This window comes from Bidens hawaiensis, unplaced genomic scaffold, assembly GCF_021521415.1.
Source record: "Bidens hawaiensis isolate Kalapana, Puna unplaced genomic scaffold, B.hawaiensis_p1.1 tig00034580_1, whole genome shotgun sequence".
NCBI lineage: Eukaryota > Viridiplantae > Streptophyta > Magnoliopsida > Asterales > Asteraceae > Bidens > Bidens hawaiensis.
In genome coordinates, this window is record NW_027505326.1 from 94,247 (window position 1) to 118,574 (window position 24,328).

The following is a 24,328-nucleotide window of genomic DNA, read 5'->3' on the forward strand; positions in this document are numbered from 1 at the left end:
CATACTCTTCAAACTATAATCTTTCATATATAAAAACAAACACACACAAATCCATTCAAACCATCAAGATTCTACACATTATCACTTATCCATGATGAACGATTTGTTTTTCAGAAACTACTGCAAACACCAACCATCCCGATCCATTCCACGTCAGCAAAGACCCCCACCAAAGCACGTACCGGTCCATTTCATGTCACACGAGCAACAAATACAACATTCAGCAGCAGTCAAGATCCAAAAGGTGTTCAGAGGGTATACGGTGAGAAAAAGCGTGAAGAAGATCGTTTCAATTAGAACCGAGGTTTGTGAAGTCGAACGTAGGCTTGAGGACACCGAGGTTGTTGAGTTGATACGTAGGAGAGGTTGCGGGTTAATGAAACGTTAATGTCTTTGCTTTTGAAGCTGGATTCGGTTCGTGGTGTTGATTGTGGAGTTAAGGAGTTGAGGAAGGTGGTCACTAGGAGAGTGATTGCGGTACAGGAGAAGGTGGACTCAATTGCTTAATATTATACTCGGTGTTGTAGAAATCGTGAGTCATTGGTCTGTTTGATCGGACGATTGGGTGAAGAGTAAGTGATTAATTGACGATTAATGGACTTTTGGTCGGGATTTTTACAACCTTTAATGGGATCATTTACACATCTTATATTTTGTTTTAGGGTAATTTGTGATTAATTTGGAAGATTTAATGATAAACTTTTTTTTTAGAAAGTTTAGTTGTAAATTACTAAATTGAAATTGAAATGTATTAAATATGTTAGATGTACAGATACAAAAATAAGCATTTCTAGGTTCATCTTAGATATTTTTAAACGTCCGCCATGACATTACATGCATAGCATGTTACGACAAAACTAAAATCGTCGTCGATCATCAAACCTGGTTCTCGTTCTTTTCTCTTTGTCAGTTGAAATGCCATTTACAACAAAATTGAAGGTGTTTATAAAAGTTTTAAACGCGAGGCGCATCGCATCCCAGATTTATAGAACGATAAAATTCACACGTTGCAGTGTATAAAATAGAAAAAAAACATTTTTAACACAAATAAAAGCATATGGAAGAGCAAAGTGTGTTTATTGCATAATAGAAGGGTTGGAAGTGAAAATTCCCTATATATTATGTAGGGGTGAGCAAGATAAGGGTCGGACCCTTGAAACCCAATTACCCGACTCATAATACACTTAATTAGACATTGTTATATAATGTGGGTCGGATTCAGGGTCTTTAAATTTCACCCTAAAGGGTACAAGGGTTTTAAAAGAGTTCGACCCTTATTCAAACCCTTGACCCGTTTTCTACTTTCTAGATATATATCATATTCGTAATTCATCTAAAATTTAGGAGAGATTTGTAGTTCATATATGATTCATTCGAAATTTCTCAACTACTAAGAAAAATAAAAATAAGGGTCCATACTACTGACCGGAAACATATAAATTAGAACCATTGAATTTTTCTCTAAATGTGAATATTAAATACATCAGTTCAAACGGTCAAAGTTAGACTTTACCATATTATTAAATGAAAGTGTAGTTGTTTTAGAATTCATATATTAAAGTAATGTATAAGATATGCAACTAATAAGTGCTGAAAAGAAGACGTGATTATTGTCTTAAAGGGTAAAGGGTTGGACCCTTAAAACCCTTATTTTTACCCCGACCCTTTTATTGATTAGAGGGTAGGGTCTCGAGTCCATGTTTCTTCCTAAAACGGTAAAGGGTCCGGATAAGGTCTTAGATAAAAGAGTCGGGTCTTACCCTTTAAATAGTCCTAATCTTACGTATCTTTTTTTCTTTATTTTACATTCTAAGCCCTGAATAAACATACCAGCCCACTACACACCCTCCTCATATGGAATATTAAGTGGCTCAATCAATTATGTGTAGTAGATGGTAGCCAACATCACAGCATAGCATAGGATAAACTCATAAAAACACAAACGAAATGGAAGATTAACTATATGAGAGTACTAGGTTAGAACCCGTGTGATACACGGGTTAATTAAAAAAACAAATATAAATAAAACAACCATTTATAATTTAAAAATAAGATCTACTTTTTGAAAAAAATAATAATAATAAGATGTCAACCCCGGTGATTTAGATATCTCAAACTTTCAAGTAAGAAAAAAAAAAGATAGAATTGAAATTCAAATAAAATAAATGTGATAAGTTTTATAATAAAATTAATCCAAACACTCTAGTATCAATGAATTATCAGAAAACCTAGCAGTACTAAAATTCATTGTTTTTTTCAAAACATTGTATTCCTTGATATCAATCTTAAAGGCATAATTTATGTGTAGCAAACTGTCAAACATAGCAAGAAAAGCAAATCACTGCAAAAGGAAAATCACAAAAAATAAAAAAATAAAATTTGATGTTCATAATAATATTATATAACATAAATATTCATAATGTGATAATGTTTTGAACTTAAATATTCAGTTGATATATAATTGACAATAAGGTTAACAAAAAAAACATATTACCTTGTATTTTGAAATGAAGTAATAATGGTCTTTGAAGAATCCATATAAGGCTTTGTAGTTGTATTATGAGACGAAGTAACAATAGGATTTGAAGAAGACATAATCGCCTTAGTAGCTGCATTAAGTGGTCTCATAATACTGCATACATAAATTGAGAATGATAGGCAATCCATAAAAAATAGTAATTGTAGATTTAATTTGAAATACCGGGAAAAATATCGCATCAACATTTCCACAATAAATGGTATGTAAACAAAAAAATTTACAAATTATATCAAATAAACGTAATGAGTTTAATGACAAATTTGAATTTGCTTATTATAACTTTGTTAATTATAGAAAGTAACCAATAAAATCAATAAGAAATTAATTACATTAACGTTTTTGAATATAGTTATTTACTTAATTATAGTAAAAATTATAAACATTTAGCCAAATAGTGATCCTCTAACAATTTAATTTTGGCTGTAAAATGAGGGGTTGCTAGTATTAACACCTAAATAAAGTTTTAAGCATACAAAGAGTACTTACCAATGTGTGGTCGCGACTAAAGCTAATGGAAGCTTATTTTCAGCTGCAATCACGAGCCCATTATAAGCTGCAATCACGACCCCATTACATATCAACTATAGCGTCACCATGTTTACTGTAATCCAAACAGACCAATTTAGATTTATGTAATAATATTTGTTGATTTTATGTTTCTTTACCCTGCTAATGCCTTGGATTAACTCATGTAATTAAGATAGATGATTTACCTGAAGCAAAAGTTTAAGTCGTTCTAAAGGCGTAATAGCAGTTCTTGATCTGCAAGATAACCAAATAAACAAACAGCTAGTTATAAACCAGGGTAAAGTGCAACATAGTTATTTAGGTCAAGAGTAAAGATAATTAAAGGGTAAATTCTGAAACTTATAATTGGTTCCTTGCACCACCAACAGTTTAGCTGATATGATCTATTATAAACCATAGCATTTTCATGGTTATTTACTATGGCCAGCACTGATTAGAATAGGTAAGAAAACCTGAAAATGAGCTAAAAGCATCTGAACCACATGCTCATGTTTCCTTCTGGCATGTTCTACTTTACTCTTCTAGTAACATTAATTGCAAGAATGATTTCTAATATAAATAACGCTGTTAGATCGAAGATAAAAAGTAATACACAAGTGACACATCTAATAATAGCTTCTTTACAAATAACGCTAATAATAACTTCTTTACAAATACATTTCATCTTAATAGCAGGTAGGGGTGTACATGAAACCGACATTGTTTCAAAACAGACACGCAATTAAGATAAAAAAAAATAATAAAACATCAAAAAGCCAATGGTCTTGATGCAACAAACCTAATTCAAGACTAATAGCTCCAAGCCTGCAACAACTTGACTTCAAAATTTTAATTCTTTAATTACCCCTAGATCTAAATAAATCTGCAATTTGTTTAAATTGATTCCCAAACATAAACCAATTAACCAATCCAAAAGTCCCGTAACAAAATGTATCCAACATTCTCAAAGTAAACAATCAATTTTATTTTCTTTGTAATAACCGAAGAAAATCAAAATGACTTTACATAACTAAGAACAAAAAAACTACGTCTAGACTGAAACAACATAATTAAAAGTCTGAATGGATTTCTGTCAACATCATGAAACGCAAAACAATTTAAAAATCAAATCGTCTTTCAAAATTAAACTACTTCTTCAATATTATAATCGAAAATGATATTGCTGAAACCTTTAAAGTTGGAAGACGATGATCGATATTGCACTTTGTGTATAATTCAATCTGTAATCAAAATTAGGGTTAGTATTATAGAGATCAAAAGTTGAAAACGATTACATATGCAGATGATTAATACCAGAATCATTGAAGACGACGGACGATTGATCATATGCGGCCGTTTTGAGATTGAGAGATTTCTAGGTTAAGTCTTGAGAGGGTTGGAGTGAAGTTTTGAGATGAAAAGGCTCCAATAATAACAAATTGTTCAAGTCGGGTTGTTTAAATGACCCACGAGTTTTTGTGAATTATATAAATATAAAATGAAATACTTAGAAAATGCCATTAGGCAATTTTAAAAGGTTTGGTGAAAAATCCATTGCTTTATTAGATAATAAAGTAAGGAAGATTCACATCTTCTACTCTTTTATTTCTAAACCTAAAGTTACATTAAAAATTACTATCATTTTTTCTTTCATTTCAATTAAATAATATTTTTTATCATTTATTATTACCTTTTCTAACTATTCTGCTCGCAATTACTTTCAGAAATAATATATATGGTGTTACATGTTTTTTTTTTCAAACATATAAAAAAATCACTGTATTTTTCTCAATGTCATCCACTCACATCACCATTAACTACTCCATAAATTATAAAAACAACATTCACAAAAATTTGATGGGTAAAATTGAAATTTGATAGGTAAAATTGAAATGCTCCGAGGCAAATAATATTTCATAGTTAATATATGGTTAATGAAAAGTAGAAAAACCAGAGTAAAAATCATTTTTCTTGTAAGACACACATAATTTATGGGTTGAAGAAACTTTTTTATTTTTTAATCTTTTTTACAATAAAAAGGAAGGTAACTATTTGAAAGTCATTTACAAACTATCCACACATTATTCACATGCTATATGACAGGTTATAGTATTTTTCACATATCATATATGCGTTTGTGTTACATGCGAGAAATGTTATATGGCCGGAAAGAAAGTCATTTATTAAAACGCTTTGGAGTTTCATTTCGGTACTTCATAAAGGATAGATTTTCAAAATGTGCCTATGCTGAATGAGAACTTGCTAAGGAACTTGATAGACCATCCATTACATATGGAAGAGGATGATAGTTTGAGAGTTGGGTTTATAAAATTCATCAAAGACTCAGCCAAAAAGAGACTACCAAGATAAACAATGAAACTAAGAATAAATGGTTTTTGGGATCATCAGTTCACGGGAGAGATTATTGAAACTAGCAAAGAACTGATGGATCAAATACCAAATAACTGATAACTTGTTTTTCATTGTGTTTTGACAAAGTGCTGTTCCAAACATTTGATATTACAAAACTGCTGATGAGAAAGAAAGGAATACTCGACAACTTATCAACAAACTATAGAAGATCTAAGTAGTTGAATATTAACAACTGAAAACACAAACATCAGTTGTTTGAACAAAGATCAGTAGTTGGCATATCATTCCTCTTATAGTCAGTTATTTACTTTTTGTTCATCAGTAGTTTGTAATTGTTTTGTTAGATGTCGCTTTCACCTTTAACTCAGTTGTTTAACACAAGTATCTAACTAATATATTAAAGCAACTTAACTTTCTCTACATGTCATTTGTCTAGGATGTCCACATAGAACTCCATGTCATCACATTTCTATATAATTAATTTCCACACTCACAATTAATTTTAATCAGCAAAAATAAAAACCACGCGACCCTTTTCTATTTTGTATAACCCGATTCCCAGTTTAACTCACCAGTTGTTTGTTTTCATTCTTTGAACCCTAATATTTTTCTCCTGCCAGAATATTCATCTACCATGAGCGTCTTCTTCAACCCTAATCTGTTTCTCCGGCCGTTTGTTTTCATCTTCTCAGCCCTAATCTGTTTCTCCGGCCAATTGATTCATCAACGATGACCAACTTATCATTACAGCTAAAAGCAACTGCAGGTTACAATCGATCCAAATTAGCTATATATGCTTTGTATTTATCAATTTAGTTTCTTAATTGACGGTTTTCTTTTTCATGTGGTCATCTACTATTTCCTTCATTGTGTAACTTCTCCTTGAAGATTAAATATAGGTAATCAATTTTCCTCATGTTTTGTTTTTTAATGCAAATATTGCTATGAAGTTTTGTTTTTCAACATTATTGTTTAATAGATTTTATTATCTTTATTTAGGGTTATTTCATATGTACTTGATTTAAGATTTGAATTCTCATATTTCATCTCAGATGTTACGATTTGAACAAGATCTGCTTAAGTTTCTGGCCACTTCGGATTCTCGCTTGTGGATCGATTTTCGGGCTTCAAATTTAGTAATTTTAATTTTCCAAATTCAAATGTAGCGTTTGATATTCAAGTAGATTTGGAAATTAAAATCTTTTGTAATTTTTGGTAATACGCTGATCAATTAGTTATATATTGAATAGAAATTCACCAAATCACAGATAATTAGGATTTTGATTTGTCTATGATTATGACCCGTTAGAAATTCACCTTATCATATATAGTTTGTTTAACTATAAATTCATTATATTTAGAATTAAGTCTAACTAGGATGTTTCGTTTTTCTGCATGTCTAATTTTTGGTATTTTCAAAAGTCAAGCTCTAGATTTTGATTAGAAATTAAATGTTGTATTTATAGGGTCTTCTTTTATTTATTTATAAGCTGTTTTTTCTCCATGTCTAATTTTTAGTAGTTCCAAAAATCAATTTATGGATTTTGATTAGAAATTATATGCTGTATTTATAGGTTTTTATTTTTTTCAATTAATATTACAAAATCTGTTACTAATATGTGTTTTTTATTTTTTTCAGGTCTAATGGTTCATTTACGTTATATTATTTTTTATTTACTACATTGTTTATTGATAAAGTATTTTCTTTTTATATTATAGGCATAGTTTAACATCTTTTGTAATATCTAATGATAAAAAACTTATATCAAATATTAGTGTAGATTAAATATGTTGTTTATATTTTATATTGCTTGTTGATATGTTTTCCACCCGTGTGTAACACGGGTTATTATCCTAGTTAATATTAAATAACTAATAACAATTAACAAATAAACCAACGCTTATGTTGCTGAATTGCTGACAGTAGATGTCAACAAAGTAAAAAGAAAAGCATTGGGATCAAACAGACTCACTTCTCAATGCATCTCCACATCACCATTTAAAAAAAATTATAAAAAAATAAAAAAACACATGATAATATCTTAACAAATGAAGAAAACAGAGGCCGCAAAGGCACACCACCATTCCCAAAGTCTGAATCCTATATAATAATAATAATATTATTAGAACACTACTCACATGACAACCTTTTAAAACTCCAACAACTAACGTTGAATATTGAGTATCAACACAGTCAAAGATCCCATCCACAACAACACATGAACCATATAAATAAACATGGATGTACTTCATTACTTCATGTGTTAAAACTTAAAAAACAAACAAAATCTTCAATCATGAACCTTAAATCAAACATGGTTTCTCTCATTTTTGTTGTCATGATGCTGCTAATGATTCTTGGTTTATGCTTGATTGGAGTTGAAGGAAGACTAATGCCAAAAAGTGCAAGTTCAGGTTCTTTAAAATCACAAACATTAAAAGGTTTGCAAGATGGAGCAAATGAGTCTACTGAGAAGCTGAAACCAAGCTTTAGAAGAATACCTCCAAGCAAATTTAATCCAATCCAGAACAGGTAGAATCATAGAAGAAGTCTTGGACTCGAGTGACGCACCTAGATTTTCAGTTTTGTATGTTTGGTTAAAATTTTTAAAGATTCTAGCTTTGTTGATCTTGAAGTAGTTCGTTTCGATATGAATGTGACGGGCAGTTTAGAATGTGAATAGTCTGTTACAATTTCATATAGTATAACTTAGTAAAGTAAGTTAACATAAATTCATTAGTGTTGAGTCCCTCTACTAGAGGTCCCAGTGGATTTTTCTGATTACAGGTTCTCATGATTTCCAAAATATATGTAGGTATATTGGTTTTTATTAATCTCAACTGTTGTCTTTTGGTCACTGCCGGTATTAACTAACTAATTGGCTACTGACGGTCCCAACTTTTAACATATTTGTTCCTAACGGTCCGCGACTAATAGAATCCTAATGCCGTTAGTTTCAGGTCGTCGGAAAAACGTTTTTGGCCGGAAAAGTCAAATTTGTTGCCGGAAAACGCTATTTGAACACCGCAACCACCGACAATTGACTCACCACCAACCAGCTACCACTGCTTGAGCACCATCAACCGATTCCGATGATGGTTTTAGGGTTTCCTGCGACCTCAATAATTGAGGCTTTTACTAGAAAAAAGTTCTTAAAGGTCCGATACAAAGTTACCAAGATGTTTGGGACGAAAATGTTGAGTTTTTGGGAAAAATTGAGTTTTCAATCCAAAAACGTTTTTCCGACGACCTGAAACTAACGACGCTAGAATTCTGTTAATCGCAGACCGTTAGGAACAAATGCGTTAAAAGTTGGGACCGTCAGCAGCCAATTCGTTAGTTTGGACCGGTGGTGACCAAAAGATGTCAGCTGAGATTAATAAAAACTAATATACCAAATATGTATAGTCTAAGAAGGAATATAGCGAAATTTTGAAATATGACGACAATGCCCTTTTAGTCTTCAAAACCAGTATAAAGCAAAAATAAAATTAAGAAACAAATTTTAAATTTCTGCTAAATAAACATTGTTTCCTTCATTTCATAACCAAACATTATTACAGAGAATATTTGACAATGTGGGATTACAATAAGTGAGCAAAGTGAACAAAAGACCAATATATACAAAACTAACTTTGAGTTTTTACGTTGTGTAGACAGTTTTCGGCCTTCCGCTTAGTATTTTTCGCTTTCCAACAACTTGTGTAGTTTTTGTTTTCTCATGGTGAACTCCCAAGTTTTCGCATAATACTTGTAGTTTTCGCTCGCTTTTTGATTACTAATTTTTGTTTTTTCACTCCTTTCGCACAACATTTGTTTTTTAATCATCCGTATTTGTTTTCGATTCCCAATGGACTTTACACTTGCTTTTTTTTTATCTTTTATTTTAATGTGCTTTTGTATACATGTTGTGTGAAATTGACCCACCGCAAAACACAGATGATTACCCGTTAGTTATTTTATTAAAAACATGAAAAACATAGCCATTTTAAAAAACATATTCGAGAATAATATCGAAAGGAGTGAAAAATATAGAAACTAGTTATTTAAGTAAATAAAAACTATTCAAATAATTAAAAAATATCAAGTAGGATCAGGTTCATTCGTATAAACCGGGTTATACAAGGCCCAATAGTGATAAGTTTTATCCTAAATTTGAACTATGATGCTCATATTTTAATATGTAGATTCTAGAACACTCACGTCCTTATTAGTACGAAATGCTATCAAATTCGGTCATGCATATACCTTTTTCTTTTCAAAGATTTCTCTATACATAAGACGAAAGACTACAAGAAATCTAAATTACCCCTTGAAGTTTAGATCTTTACCAAATTGCTCAATGAGAATTTTCGTACTACTGTTATACTTTTCGTATTCGTCATCAATGGCGAAGGTTGCTTAGACCCGGCCCCCCTGTATTTTTACGCGATAGAGTAAATTTATCCGTTTTCGTCTGAAATTTTTTATACGCAGTGTAAATTTAACTGTTTTCGGCTGAAAATTTTAATACGTAGGGTAAAATTTAGTCTTTTTTGGCAGAAATTTTTTATACATAGTGTAAATTTAGTCGTTTTCGGCCGAATATTTGCGCATGGCCCTCTTCGTTTATGAAATTTTGTATACATTCTGAGCCCCCCCCGGTTGTCTTATTCCAAGCTTCGCCACTGTTCGTCATTCCAGTCCTTCAAATTGGTATCGCACAGGATCAGCACATAAGATAACAAGATGAGGGTGTGATGTTAACAATGCCTAATCCGAGTGTTGATTCTCATGCAAAATATGGCACAATAGTTTAATTTGTTTTTTTTTTTCCAAATACTGTCTTAAATAAAAATATAAAATTAACAAGATATTAAATATGATTATTTTTTCGTTGATGCCCTCAATGGAAATCTGATTTTATATAGCGGCCACAACACACAAGTAAACCCTAGAAATCCCATAATCACAAATCAAAATGTCAGACAACATACCACTCGAAATCGAAGAGGAAATCATCAAAAGGCTTCCTGTCAAATCGTTGATTCAATTCCGGTCGGTCTCCAAAACATGGAAGTCTCTCATCGGCAGCACAGATTTTATTATTAAGCATTACAACGGCCACCACGCTCAGGTGCATCATCTACTAGTAAAGTATGACTACCCTGATTATGATTATAAGAAAAAATATGTTTCACTTATTGATGATGACACTTTACACCAACAGACATTAGTTTCCCTGACTCTTCCCACGTTGGTTAAGAGGCTGCAAGGCCTGAGATGGTCGGCTGCTCTGACGGCTTGATCTGTTTGTACTGCCGCACTAACTCCTATGGCTATCTGAAGGGTGGTACAGTTGTTCTTTGGAATATTTCAATTAGAAAAGCTATTGCTATTGTTGTGCCTGATGTCATATGACGTATTTATGGAAGTGCTATAGGTTTTGGGGTTTGTCGTAAGACTAATGACCTTAAGATTGTCAAGGTTACATATGTTGATCGTTACATGACGAAGGGTATGGAAACCGTAGCTTCCAACCTCCCGAGGTTGAGATTTTTACATTAAGCACTGAGGTTTGGAGAAGGTCGTATGGCAATCTCCCTTGTAAATCAATTCATTTTGTCCTCCATAATGAGGTAATTGTGGGTGGAGTTTTTTATTGGCCTGCTGCCGATAGGGGTCCCGATGATGGAGTGTTTCATTATAATATGATGATTTCATTTGATATGACGAGCGAAGAATTTAGAGAAATAACCTTTCCAGATAGTTTAACAAATATTGTTTGGTCTCTGACCATGTATAAGCTAGGAGAGTCTCTTGTTATGGGAAAAGAAGATGATTTTGAAAATTCAGGTCTCGATGTATGGTTGATGGGGGGTGGTGATTTAAAATCGTTTACAAAGCTATTCACTATTACACCAGAAATAGATGCTATAGTAGTGGGATTTCGGAGGAGTGGTGAACCTGTAATTGAAATTTCAAATAGATATGGGCCATATGGCTGTGAACAACTTGCTGTTTACAAGCCCAACTCAAAACGCATAGATAATCTTGATGTATGGTTTTTTCAACGTATCCCTACATGGAAACACTACTTTTGCTTGATCAGCAAGATCTTAAGGTTTATAACAGTGTTTTAAATTAAGTGGAATGTTAAGAACAAAAGGCCTTGGATTGATACAAGCAAAGTATAAAGTTTGAGGTGCAATATAAGATGATCCTCAAGTTTCAAGATGATATGGTTTCATAACGTTCATCACTTTATATTTGGTATGCCCTTCATCACCCCGCGTTTTCAGAACTAAATTTATGTTTTTTAAGTTTTGATTTTGAATTGCAATTTCCTGTTGCTTTAAACAGATTAATGCTTGTCTTTCTTGGAAGAAAATTTCCATGAACTTGATTTTAAATCTGTCAGCTACTTTGCTACTATTTGGAAGTTTGAATGGATTCTTGATGATTTTATTATTATTATTATTATTATTATTTAATCCAATCCAGAACAAGCAGAGTCATAAAAGTTTTGGATCAATGCAGTTATGTGCAGCTTTGATTTAAGTAGCACATCAGATTTTTAGTTTTGTATGTTTGGTTAAAAAGATTCTAGCTTTGTTGACCTTGAAGTGGTTCGTTTTCAATTTGAATGTAACTTGCAGTTTAGAAATGTGAAGAGTTTATTAGGCCTTTCAATTATCAATTTAACATAACTTGGTAAAGTAAGTTGACATAAATATTTGAGTTCCTCTAGCAAAGATTGCATGTTCGAATTTAGTCTTTGTTGTATTTCTGGCTTTAGCCAACTTGAAGACCAGTGGTGAAGACTCGTACGTTTTCTGAAAAGAGGTTCTCATAGTTACTAAGAGCCTATCTCTTAATGGTTAAGAGATAGCCTTAAGTCTGAATGGTTAAGAGGTAACATTTTAACCATTAAGAGATTATGAGCCAAGAGGTAGTCTCTTAATGACTGTTAAGTGGCTGCCAAACGGCCCCTAAAATAACTTAGTTAGAAGGAATGGATAAAGGAATATAAAATATGACTAACATGACGATGCTCTTGTAAGTTCAAAACCAATATATATGAAGTAAAGAATAAAATTAGGCAAGCTGAAATAAACTGCAGCGGCCCATTGGGCTTAGGACCCAGCAAAAGCAACATTTTATGCAAAATAACCAAACAAAATAGTCACTTTAATAAAAAAAAAAATCAAAATCAAAATAGTCCTTCCTTTTCAGGGACTGTTTACCGTTGAATCGGTCAAACCAAAGTGTGTTTAGTTCACTAAAAGGAAACCTTCTCTAAATCAGTTTCGGAGCCTCTTATCTGGTTAGATTTACATACGTGTTGAATGGAGCCTCTTAATCAGCCAGCCTCTTAATGGCTTAGATGGTGGGTTCGAAACAACCCATGAGCCTACCAAATACTAGTTCTTTTAATTTCAGCCAACTATAAGACGCCACATTAGCTCCGTCAATTGAGATGGCTAAGGCTTAGACGCCGCCTTTTGGCTCAAAAAATCATGAACATTATGGTGTGCCCACCATCCAAACAACCAGAGAGCGACACCTGCTACAAATTAGACATTGATTTTTAGTTGTCTTCAAAAGCGCATGACCGAACCTCTCTTTAAACAAAGCTACTGATTGAAGAAATTGGAAAAGATTGGTTTTGGCGGTAAAACCCATATTGATAAGCTTGGTACATTCGAAGCTCGAGGTAAACGGCTCGTTAAAATAAAAGTAAATAATTAAACTTCTTAAAGTTTACGAACTGATTGTAGACACGAACTTGTTATAAAATGATAGACTTAGATTTTTGGTAGGCGTTACCAAGGAAAAAGACCCTAAAACGAGGCTTTGAGACTCGAAACATGCGAACACAAATGAACTATTTTCAAAACCGAGATACATGCCACTTAAAACTCTTTTTGACGTGAAAAAACTTGATGCATATAGTAGTTTAACTAAACAGCATTCAAGCAATAAGTGCACGTATAACAAATTCTCACTGTAGTTGTATGCACAAGTAAACCACGATTTTCTAGGTTGACTAGCATATATCGTAGTTACAAGTTGGACAAAATCACGAAATAGGTTCCTTTGTACAACTTGCATAACATTAAAGGTGGTAAAAACCAAGGTTACTCATACAGCCCGTGTTTAAAATGTGGCAGATGCTCCTATACGACTCATATGGAACCTTATGAATTAGGTGTAACAGTTTCTCACCTCAAATAAATACAATACAAAATTTGTAGCAATTATAGCGAAAATGAAAACTTGTAAGCTTTTGATAATACGCTAAAAAAGGGTTTTCTGTTATAATATTAGCCCTAACTATAACAAGCTTATAAGAGTAATATATGAGACTTGGAGTTAACAAGAAACAATGGAATAAGGAAAATATAAGAATATGAACTTTTACTGATGCATTAAATCTATCAAGATACATGGTATTTATAATATCAAAAGAACTGTTCTATATACTATTGGGAGGAGGGGACAAGAGTTAATAATTGGTGACAATAATGAAAATGTGTCATACACAAAAAAGTGTCGGTGTTGGTGACAATAATGAAAATGTGTCATACACACAAAAGTGTCGGTGTTGGTGACAATAATGAAAATGTGTCATACACACAAAAGTGTCGGTGTTCATAACATTTTCATATTTTTCAATGACTCAAATTATTGTGGCAATGAGAAGCCACACAAAAAACATGCCCAAATGCAAATATCCATCAATGCAAACAACCAAAAACCATTAGCTCCTATTACTATTCACGAGTACCCACACAAATTCATTCACTCCTTAGGCTCCACCACACACAAAATTAGCAATGTTCAAGCAACTCTTCTCCGGAGTAATGCCGGATTCCAGCAAGAAGAAAAAGATCTTCTTAACAGTTTTTGCTACATTCCTACTTATCGCACTTATCGCGGCTGTTATCAGCATTGTGGCTGGAGTTAATAACTCCAAGTCCTCTAGCTCTACGTACGACAACTTAAGAGCATCAACTGCTCACACCATTGTGAAATCATCATGTAGTGTCACTCTCCACCCCGAATTATGCTACACCACGCTTTCTAGCGACCCTGATATTACTGAAAAGGTCAAAACGTCGAAAGATTTCATTGAACTAGCTATTAATAAAACAAAAGAGAGAATCCAAACAAACCACTTGATAATAAAGGGTCTTACAGCTAGGAGGAATCTCACGAAACGTGGGAAAATCGCTCTTCATGATTGTCTGGAGATGGTGTCCGAAACATTGGAAGAGCTCGACGAAGTCATAGGTTACCTTAAGGCATATCCTACGAAAAAAGGAACTCGCCGACATGTTGAGGACATAATTACTCTTATGAGCACCACTATAACCAACCAGGTAAGTACAAAAATAATACCCATGACCTATTGGTCTAGCAATTTGGTTTTATTTTTTTGTAAAAAACTAAACTTATGGTTCGGTTTTAGTTTTCATGTAATAAAAAACCAAAAAACGGAACCGAACCTGATTTATAAATTTTCATTTTTACTTTTTTTAAATAATTTATAAGAATTTAATAAACGTGCAAGTCAAATATTTTATTCCACATGTAAAATAATAAATTAGTTATTAAACTAATAACAAAATGATTTAGACACAAATTCTTTATTTCCAGTGCAAAATTTTCAAGCTCAAATGACAAAACCAGAAAAATCAAAACTGAACTGAACTCAAACCAAAACCGAACGGTTTTAAAATTTTGGTTTTGTATTAATCGAAAACTGACCCAAACTGAACTGTGCACACCCTTAAACGGCGGTTCCAATCCTAGCAAGGTTATGGGATTTCGGGGCGAAAAATTTGCTGTTAGAAAAAAAAACAAAAAAAATAAAAAATATCATAATTATTTTTTTTCCATTCTTTGCTAACCAATTCTATTAGCAGGAAACATGCATTGATGGATTCTCCCATGACAAACACGAAAGGACCCTGCGCGAATCAATAATTGACGGTGAGACCAATGCCGGGAAGATGTGCAGCAATTCTTTGGCCTTGATAAAAAACTTGACTGATACAGACAATGCAGACCAATTCAAGACAAAAACAAGAAAATTAATGAATGAAAACAATGCTGAAAACTGGCCCGAGTGGTTGTCCACAGGCGATAGAAGATTGTTGCAGTCTGGGACTGTGAAACCTGATGTGACTGTGGCTGCGGACGGTAGTGGCAACTTTAGAACGATTTCTGCAGCCGTTGCGGCTGCTCCAACTAGAAGCTCAAAACGACATGTTATTGGGATAGCGGCAGGGGTGTACCGAGAAAATGTTGAGGTCCCGAGTAATAAGTGGAACTTGATGTTTTTGGGTGCTGGACAAAGTAGAACGATTGTCACGGCAAGCAGAAGCGTTGCGGGCGGTAGTACCACCTTCAATTCGGCTACTGTTGGTCAGTAGTTGCTTAGCGTATAGCCATCTGGCATTTAATCCTACACTGTTTAAAACAAAAGTTTATCAAGTTTGACTGTCTAGGTTAGAATGGTGATTCAGAACTTCAGATTCTGGCCAAATGCCGTTTTAAACTATAATATTCAAAGTTTGACTCCTTTTATGTCAGAACGGCAGTCCGGATATTGTTTAGATGGTTGTTCTGACCAATAATTTTCAGAGTTTGATTTTTTTTTATTATTTTTTGGCAACACAACCGTCTAACTTTACGATGTGAAATCAAATAATTTTCAAAGTTTGACTTTTTTTTTCTTTCGAAATGACTATCTGATTGTTTTGTAGATTGTCTGACTTTTATGGTCAAAACAACCGTCTGTGGATGATGTAGACATGCAGCTATAACACAACCCATATGCTTAAACGTTATTTATTAATCATAATTTTCAAAGTCTAACTCCCATATGGCCAGAAACGTCATCCAGACATTTTTCAGACGGTTACTCTAACCAATAATTTTCAATGTTTGACTTCTTTTTTCTTTTCTAGTTTTTTTGGTCAAAACGATCGTCTGCATTTTTTACATGAAATTAGATAATTTTCAAAGTATGATGTTGTTTTGTCAAAACGCTCGTCTGGGTGTTTTGTGGAGCGTCCAACATTTTTTTGTTAAAATGATCGATTATGGTCAGAAAGGTCATCCGGACATTTTTTAGATGGTTATTCTAACAAATAATTTTCAAAGTTTGACTTTTTCTTTTCTTTTCTTTTCTTTCTTTTTTTTTGTCAAAACGATGGTCTGAATTTTTTTATATGAAATTAGATAAGTTTCAAAGTTTTTTTTTTGTTTTGTGTCAAAACGCTCGTTTGAGTGTTTTGTGGAATGTCCAGCATTTTTTTTGTTATAATGATCGTTTAAGTTTGATTTTTTTAATTTTTAAAGCAACCTTATGCTTAAACATTTTATATTTTTTATCAACCATAATAAGAAATGAAACATTGAAACCAAATAAAATGATTTCTAATTTAGTTAGCAATGATTTTTCTATTCTACATTTATATCTTGATTGATGAAGCATCATTGTCATACTAATGTCACACTTATTTATATGTACAAGCAGCTGTTGTGGGTGAGGGATTCCTAGCACGTGACATAACCTTTGAAAACAAAGCAGGACCATCGGGCCAACAAGCGGTGGCCCTACGGGTCGGGTCAGACAAGTCATCATTCTACCGATGTGGCATGATAGCATACCAAGACACCCTTTATGTCCACACCAACCGTCAGTTTTATGTCAACTGTTACATAGCCGGCACAGTTGACTTCATTTTCGGCAATGCTGCAGCCGTTTTGCAAGATTGCGACATCCATGCCCGCAAACCCGGGCCAAAACAAAAGAACATGGTCACAGCCCAAGGCCGAACCGACCCAAACCAAAACACTGGGATTGTGATTCAAAAATCAAGAATTGGAGCCACGTCGGATTTAAAACCGGTACAAAAAGACTTTCCAACGTACCTAGGGCGGCCGTGGAAGGAATATTCGAGAACGGTTGTAATGCAAACGACAATAAGTGATGTGATACATCCGGAAGGATGGTTTCCTTGGGACGGGAACTTTGCGATTAATACATTGTATTATGGTGAGTATCAGAACAACGGGGCTGGGGCAGATACGTCAAAAAGAGTGAAGTGGAAGGGGTTCAAGGTGATTACTAGTGCTTCGGAAGCTCGAGGTTTTACCCCCGGAAGCTTTATTGACGGTGGTAGTTGGTTAAAGAACACGGGTTTTCCTTACTCTCTCGGGTTGTAGCGTGTAACATTTTCGTTGGTGTCGAATAAATTGTTTGAATTATTGTGACATTCTGCTAATAAGCATTTGACGTTAATTCATGGTTTATTGTTGAGTGCAGTATGTATATAGACTCTTTTCCAGGGGCGTTTCTGATTTGGGTGGGGTGGGGGTGGGGGGTTGATGGTCACAGGTCCGATCTCCTAGATAGGCCCGAAAATCGTAAAAAAGAAAAACTATATATTTATATATATATGTATATTTAAAAAAAACTGTATTTTTAATAAAAGAACCCATTTTTAATAAAAGAAATCAAAATTACTATTATATTATTTTTTTTTTAATTTAAGTTATCGAATTTATATTTTATACTTAAGGTTTATATTTTTACTGGCCTTTGATTCGAAATATTTTAACAATTCTCGGATGGCCATGCTCCTTTCTTGTGGGCTCCTGCCAATTTATTGAAGCCCGTAACTTTGTATCACATCAGCCCCGAATAAATATTAGTAAATGCGACCAAACACACATTTGTTTTTTATGTCATCCACTCCCACAATAAATATCGGATCAGTTCGGTTCATTTTATTATATATATTGTATAGTATAAAAGATAACTTTGAAGTCGCAGGGCCTTATATTGGGTCACTTGACAGCACTTTAGTGGTTGCAGACATTTTTTTTTTTGGTTTCTTTGCTTAGCTATTGTACAGCAAGGAATACGACGTAAATTGACCGAATGTCAATTTTGTTTTTTTAGTTTCAGTACTATAACGAATGTTATGGAAGACAGCAATACGTATACGAATAACGTCAGATCTATCGATGATGCGATCAAAGACTCGTAATTTCAATATCCGTGTAATGCAAGAAGCTTCGCAACAAAAGAGTATATGTATATCCGAGGTAAAACTGAGCAAACAAAATAGATGAACAAAGAGAACGCTATAGGATTTTAAAATTGAAATCAAATATTGTCGGAAAAGTAAAACAAAAACATATAATATTAAGCACACCAGCTCCAAATGCAAGTATATTTTTATAATCTTCCTCGATTCATGCAATGACTTAGATAGTTAAGGTAAGTAAGGTATCATATCTATGAGATCAAAAGAAGAGTGGTTCGGTTTGTTGATTTTTGTTAAAAAAAAGTTGTTCTGCTCGTTTATTTTTGTTAAAAAAGTTGTTCAGTTCGTTTAGTTTTGTTAAAAAAATTTGCTTGGTTCGTTAATTTTTGTTAAAAAAATTGGTTCAATTCGCTTTCTTTTTGTTAAAAAAAAGTGGTTCGATTCGTTTATTTTTGTTAGAAAAGTAGTTCCGTTCATTTATTTTGGTTAGAATATTTTAATTTTAATTTAAAATTATTTTTTTACCACATAAGCAGTTCATATCACTATTTTTGTCACATCATCGTACACATCATCATCCACGCCATAAAAAAACTAACGAGACCCAACCCAGTTAATGAAAAGCTCGTTGGCGGCCAATAGGTTGAAACGTAGAACTATTGTGGTACATTTTTAAAGTTTGGCTTAACACTGTCAATAAGACAAAGTTTGAATTATTAAAATCCGATATCCTTGTAGAATAAAAATTCAAAGTATTTATTACAAGGACATACATATAATTAATGTTTTACTCCTCAAATAATATTCATAATTTGAAAATTATTTGCAGGCTTAATACAAAAATCTGTAGGAATTATTGTGACAATGAAAAGTTGTAAGCTTATGATAATAAGTTAAAAGCATTATTGTTGTTATGGATATTTTTCAATGATTCTAACTATAGTAGGTACAAGATGATCCACATATAATAAAACATGTACAACTACATATATACATAAAAAATGCAAACAGCCAAACACCAACTATTGATCACAATATCTCCTACAAATCCATTCAAGCGATGATCAAGCAACTCTTCCTTGGAGTAATGCCGGATTCCGTCACGAAAAAATATATATTCTTCATAGTTTTGGCTTCAATCCTGCTTATTGCGGCTGCTACATCCGATAACATAAGAGAATCAGCGACTCACGACATCGTGAAATCATCGTGTAGTGTCACCCTCCATCCGGAATTATGCTACTCCACGCTTTCCAGCGTCCCTGATATTACTGGAAAACTTAAAACGTCTAAAGATGTGGTCGAACTGGCTATTAATCAAACGAAAGATAGGATCCAAAAGAATCATTTGATCATAAAGAATCTTACGGCTAGGACGAATCTCACGACACGTGGGAAAATCGCTCTGCAGGATTGTTTGGAGATGGTAGCTGATACATTGGAAGAGCTCGACGAAGTCATAGGTCACCTGAAAACATATCATAGGAAAAATGGAAATAGTCGGCTTGTTGATGACATAATTACTCTTATGAGCACTACTATAACCAACCAGGTAAATACCCAAAGGGTTAGCTACTAACATACCGTCAGACATCTAATCCCACATCGTTCAAATGGCCGTCTGGATAGAGGTCAAACGGTCGTTTTGACCAAAGGTTTTCAGTTTTCAAGCTTGACCGTCTATAGTCAGATCCAGATTCTAACCAAACGGTTGTTCTGACCAATAATTTTTAAAATTTGACCGTCTGGATAGAGGTCAAAACGGTCGTTTTGACCAAAGGTTTTCATTTTTCAAGCTTGACCGTCTACAGTCAGGTCCAGATTCTGACCAATCGGTCGTTCTGACCAATAATTTTTAAAATTTGACCGTCTGGGTAGAGGTCAAACGGTCGTATTGACCAAAGGTTTTCAATTCTCAAGTTTGATCGTCTACAGTCAGGTCCAGATTCTGGCCCAACGGTCGTTCTGACCAATAATTTTTAAAAATTGACCTCTATAATCAAAGCAGTCGTTCGAATATTGTTCAAATGACATGGCCAATGATTTTCAAATTTTAATTTATTTTTTTTTTGTCAAAATGGCCGTTTGAGTGTTTTGTAGAATATTGTCATTTGAATTATTCTGGCAAATAATTTTCAATTTTTTTTTCCCAAAATGGCCGATTGAGTGTTTTGTGGAATAGTGTCATTTGACGACGTGAAATCAGATGGGGGTAGTGTAGCTATGTAGGTGTAACACGACCCGTCTTTTGATCAATTCTATCAGGAAACATGCATCGACGGATTCTCCCACGGCAAACACGACAGGGACCATCGACAGCCAGACCAACGCCGAAAAAATGTGTAGCAACTCATTAGCCTTGATCAAGAACATGACCAGCACAAACACAACAAACGAATCAAAAAACACAAACACAAGAAAACTAATGAGCGAAAACAACAACGACGAAAACTGGCCCGAGTGGTTGTCGGCTGGAGACCGAAGGCTCCTACAGTCAGGAACCGTGACACCTGACGTGGTAGTGGCTGCGGACGGGAGTGGGGACTTTACAACGGTGTCTGCAGCCGTTGCGGCCGCTCCGAATCGAAGTTCTAGTAGATATGTGATTGGAATAGCGGCAGGAGTGTATAGGGAAAATGTGGATGTTGCAAGTAATAAACAGAACTTGATGTTTTTGGGTGCTGGAAGAAGTACAACGTTTATTACTGCTAATAGAAGTGTTGCCGCCAACAGTACTACGTTTAATTCTGCCACTGTCGGTGAGTGGTATTTAACTAATTATGGTTAAATAGTTATGTTTAGAGGGGTACAAATCGGTTTAAAACTCAAATTCGGTTCAGGTTGAAACCGGTTCTATTTGGTTAATAAAAGTCAAAACCGGTTTATGGCCGGTTTCGGTTCGGGTTGAAACTTGAAACTGGTTTCTTGACTATGTACGATCGGTTTTGGTTCGGGTTTTGATCAGTTTCGGTTCGGGATTTGACCGGTTTTTGCTGGTATCGGTTCGGTTAACCGGGTTGGAACAGGTTTTGGGGGAGAAAATTACAAACCGGTTCCGAACCTACGGTTTTACTCGGTTCCAAACTGGTTTCTGCTAATCGTTTCGGTTCGAATTCCGGGTCGATTCGGTTAACCGATTTATTTGCCCGCCTCTAGTTATGTTTACAAAATATAATTAATAGCAATGTTTTAAGAACCAGGGTTTAATTAACTTATTATATTGGATTGGGCTAAAAAATGGTTCAGCAGGTGAACCGGTAATTTTTGAAAGTTATGGGTTAAAGGTAATTTTTGAAAATTATGGGTCGCAAAATATAAAAAATCTTTTGGGCTTAACACCGATATTTTAGGGTGGAAAAAAAACCGTTAGTTCGATATTCTAACAAACAGTCCAAAAATACCATACCTGGTTAAAAATATCAGCTTGATATGTGAAATCCAGTATTACCAATTCAGCCGGTTGATATTTTTTATATCAATGATTAAGATTAATTTGGAATTTTTTTTGGATTGGTTTGCTACGCTAGTGAACTTGGACAGTTGGATGGATACATCGAATCTTTGAAAATGTTTGCTACTTTGACTAACAAATCACATCAAGTTTTGCATAATAAATCGTTCTCGATTAATATTGCAAAGTAGATATTTGTCAGCAGTTATGGTGCTTCCATCAAATCCGACGGATTAGAATGACTATTTTAGGTATTATGTTAAAATCATGAGTAAAGTTGAAAGACGGTTGTTAAAATGTTTATTTTAAAGATTTCCCCTTAATATAAACATTAAATAATTCGTAATATAAAGTAACTTAGATATATTATTTATTGATAGTTAAATGAATAAATTGCATATGTTATGTTTAAGTTGATGTGATTTTGCAAGATTTCATTTCTTTATCCAAGTTGTTTGACACGTCATCAAATAAGTTTGCTTACTAGGACATGTGTTTTAGCAAAGCCCTGTCACTCCAACAGCTGGGACACAAAACATGACATGAAAGGAGCAGATGTGAGGCTGGTAGTGGGTGTCGGTGGTTGTTATTTAATTTTTATTTATTATTAATTAATAACATGACTAACAATTTTTCGTCACCTCACCGTTACATTTCACATTTTATCTCACTACATCACATGTTTTGATGTGAAATGCTAAGCCCACGATTGCTTATGTGATGTATACGTAGCGTTTACGTGGTCATTCCACACCTCCCGTAATACGTAGCCAGCTTATACTAGCCACACAAACATATTCTTCGACTTCACTCCTATTAGTCGCAAACTAACTAGTTACATAGTAAGTTAGCATAACTCTAAACCACCTATGAAAATCCAAAATTCCAAAGTAGTCAATTTGAATGAAGCAAATCTATTATATAAAAATGTTTTTTTTCATTATGCATTTAAACCTTGACAAAGATTTCATTTTCTCTATAAATATTTTACTCATATTGTTAAAACATCGTTATTGACACTAATCTCACACCTAATCATGTCTATATGTAGCCGCGGTGGGCTCTGGATTCCTAGCCCGCGATATAACCTTTCAAAACACAGCAGGACCGAACGGGCAACAAGCAGTGGCCCTACGAGTCGGATCAGATCTCTCAGCATTCTACCGATGTGGTATGATAGCATACCAAGACACTCTTTATGTCCACTCAAACCGTCAGTTTTATGTCAACTGTTACATAGCTGGCACAGTTGACTTCATTTTCGGCAATGCTGCAGCCGTTTTGCAAAATTGTGACATCCGTGCCCGTAGACCAAACCCAAGGCAAAGGAACATGGTCACGGCCCAAGGCCGAAGCGACCCAAACCAAAACACGGGGATTGTGATTCAAAGATCAACAATTGGAGCCACTTCCGATTTACAAGCGGTGCAAGCAAACTTTTCGTCGTACCTAGGGCGTCCTTGGCGTAACTTTTCGAGAACTGTTGTGATGCAAACGGATATAAGTGATGTAATAAACCCCGCGGGATGGTTCCCATGGGATGGGGATTTTGCGCTTGCTACATTGTATTATGGTGAGTATCAAAATACTGGGGTGGGGGCGAATACGACTAGCAGAGTGACGTGGCCCGGGTACCGGGTGATTACGAATGTTTCAGAAGCTCAAGGATTTACCGTTGGGAATTTTATTTTCGGTGGTGATTGGTTAGGGAGTACAGGTTTTCCTTTCACTCTTGGGTTGTGATGTTGTGTATGTCAAATAATTGTTGTTACATTGTGATAATAAACATTTGACATTAATTCATGGATTATTGTTAAGTATTTAAAGTGTGTTGTGTGTGTAGGAAAATGTTTTTTTGCCCCCATCTTGTGTGTTGAATGGAGCCTCTTAATCAGCCAGCCTCTTAATGGCTTAGATGGTGGGTTCGAAACAACCCATGAGCCTACCAAATACTAGTTCTTTTAATTTCAGCCAACTATAAGACGCCACATTAGCTCCGTCAATTGAGATGGCTAAGGCTTAGACGCCGCCTTTTGGCTCAAAAAATCATGAACATTATGGTGTGCCCACCATCCAAACAACCAGAGAGCGACACCTGCTACAAATTAGACATTGATTTTTAGTTGTCTTCAAAAGCGCATGACCGAACCTCTCTTTAAACAAAGCTACTGATTGAAGAAATTGGAAAAGATTGGTTTTGGCGGTAAAACCCATATTGATAAGCTTGGTACATTCGAAGCTCGAGGTAAACGGCTCGTTAAAATAAAAGTAAATAATTAAACTTCTTAAGGTTTACGAACTGATTGTAGACACGAACTTGTTATAAAATGATAGACTTAGATTTTTGGTAGGCGTTACCAAGGAAAAAGACCCTAAAACGAGGCTTTGAGACTCGAAACATGCGAACA

The 24,328-nt window shown here is 34.3% G+C and overlaps 3 protein-coding genes and 2 pseudogenes across 3 annotated transcripts; all 5 read left to right on the top strand.

Annotated features, from left to right (window-relative positions):
* Positions 1-193: 193 nt before the first annotated feature.
* Positions 194-507, top strand: LOC143612422 (BAG family molecular chaperone regulator 5, mitochondrial-like). Its single transcript, XM_077086409.1, has 2 exons — positions 194-340; positions 406-507. Exons 1-2 carry the CDS (start codon positions 194-196, stop codon positions 505-507), a joined length of 249 nt encoding a protein of 82 aa, XP_076942524.1.
* Positions 508-10,380: 9,873 nt separating this feature from the next.
* LOC143612423 (putative F-box protein At1g32420) lies at positions 10,381-11,542 on the top strand. The gene is made up of 2 exons (XM_077086410.1): positions 10,381-10,675; positions 10,917-11,542. Exons 1-2 carry the CDS (start codon positions 10,381-10,383, stop codon positions 11,540-11,542), a joined length of 921 nt encoding a protein of 306 aa, XP_076942525.1.
* A 2,697-nt stretch (positions 11,543-14,239) lies between these two features.
* LOC143612406 (pectinesterase-like) lies at positions 14,240-17,642 on the top strand. The gene is made up of 3 exons (XM_077086396.1): positions 14,240-14,785; positions 15,332-15,833; positions 16,951-17,642. The coding sequence occupies exons 1-3, from the start codon at positions 14,240-14,242 to the stop codon at positions 17,640-17,642; spliced, it is 1,740 nt and encodes a 579-aa protein (XP_076942511.1).
* Positions 17,643-19,556: 1,914 nt separating this feature from the next.
* Positions 19,557-20,048, top strand: LOC143612424 (pectinesterase/pectinesterase inhibitor U1 pseudogene; annotated as a pseudogene).
* Positions 20,049-20,894: 846 nt separating this feature from the next.
* LOC143612425 (pectinesterase pseudogene) lies at positions 20,895-23,663 on the top strand (annotated as a pseudogene).
* Positions 23,664-24,328: the final 665 nt, after the last annotated feature.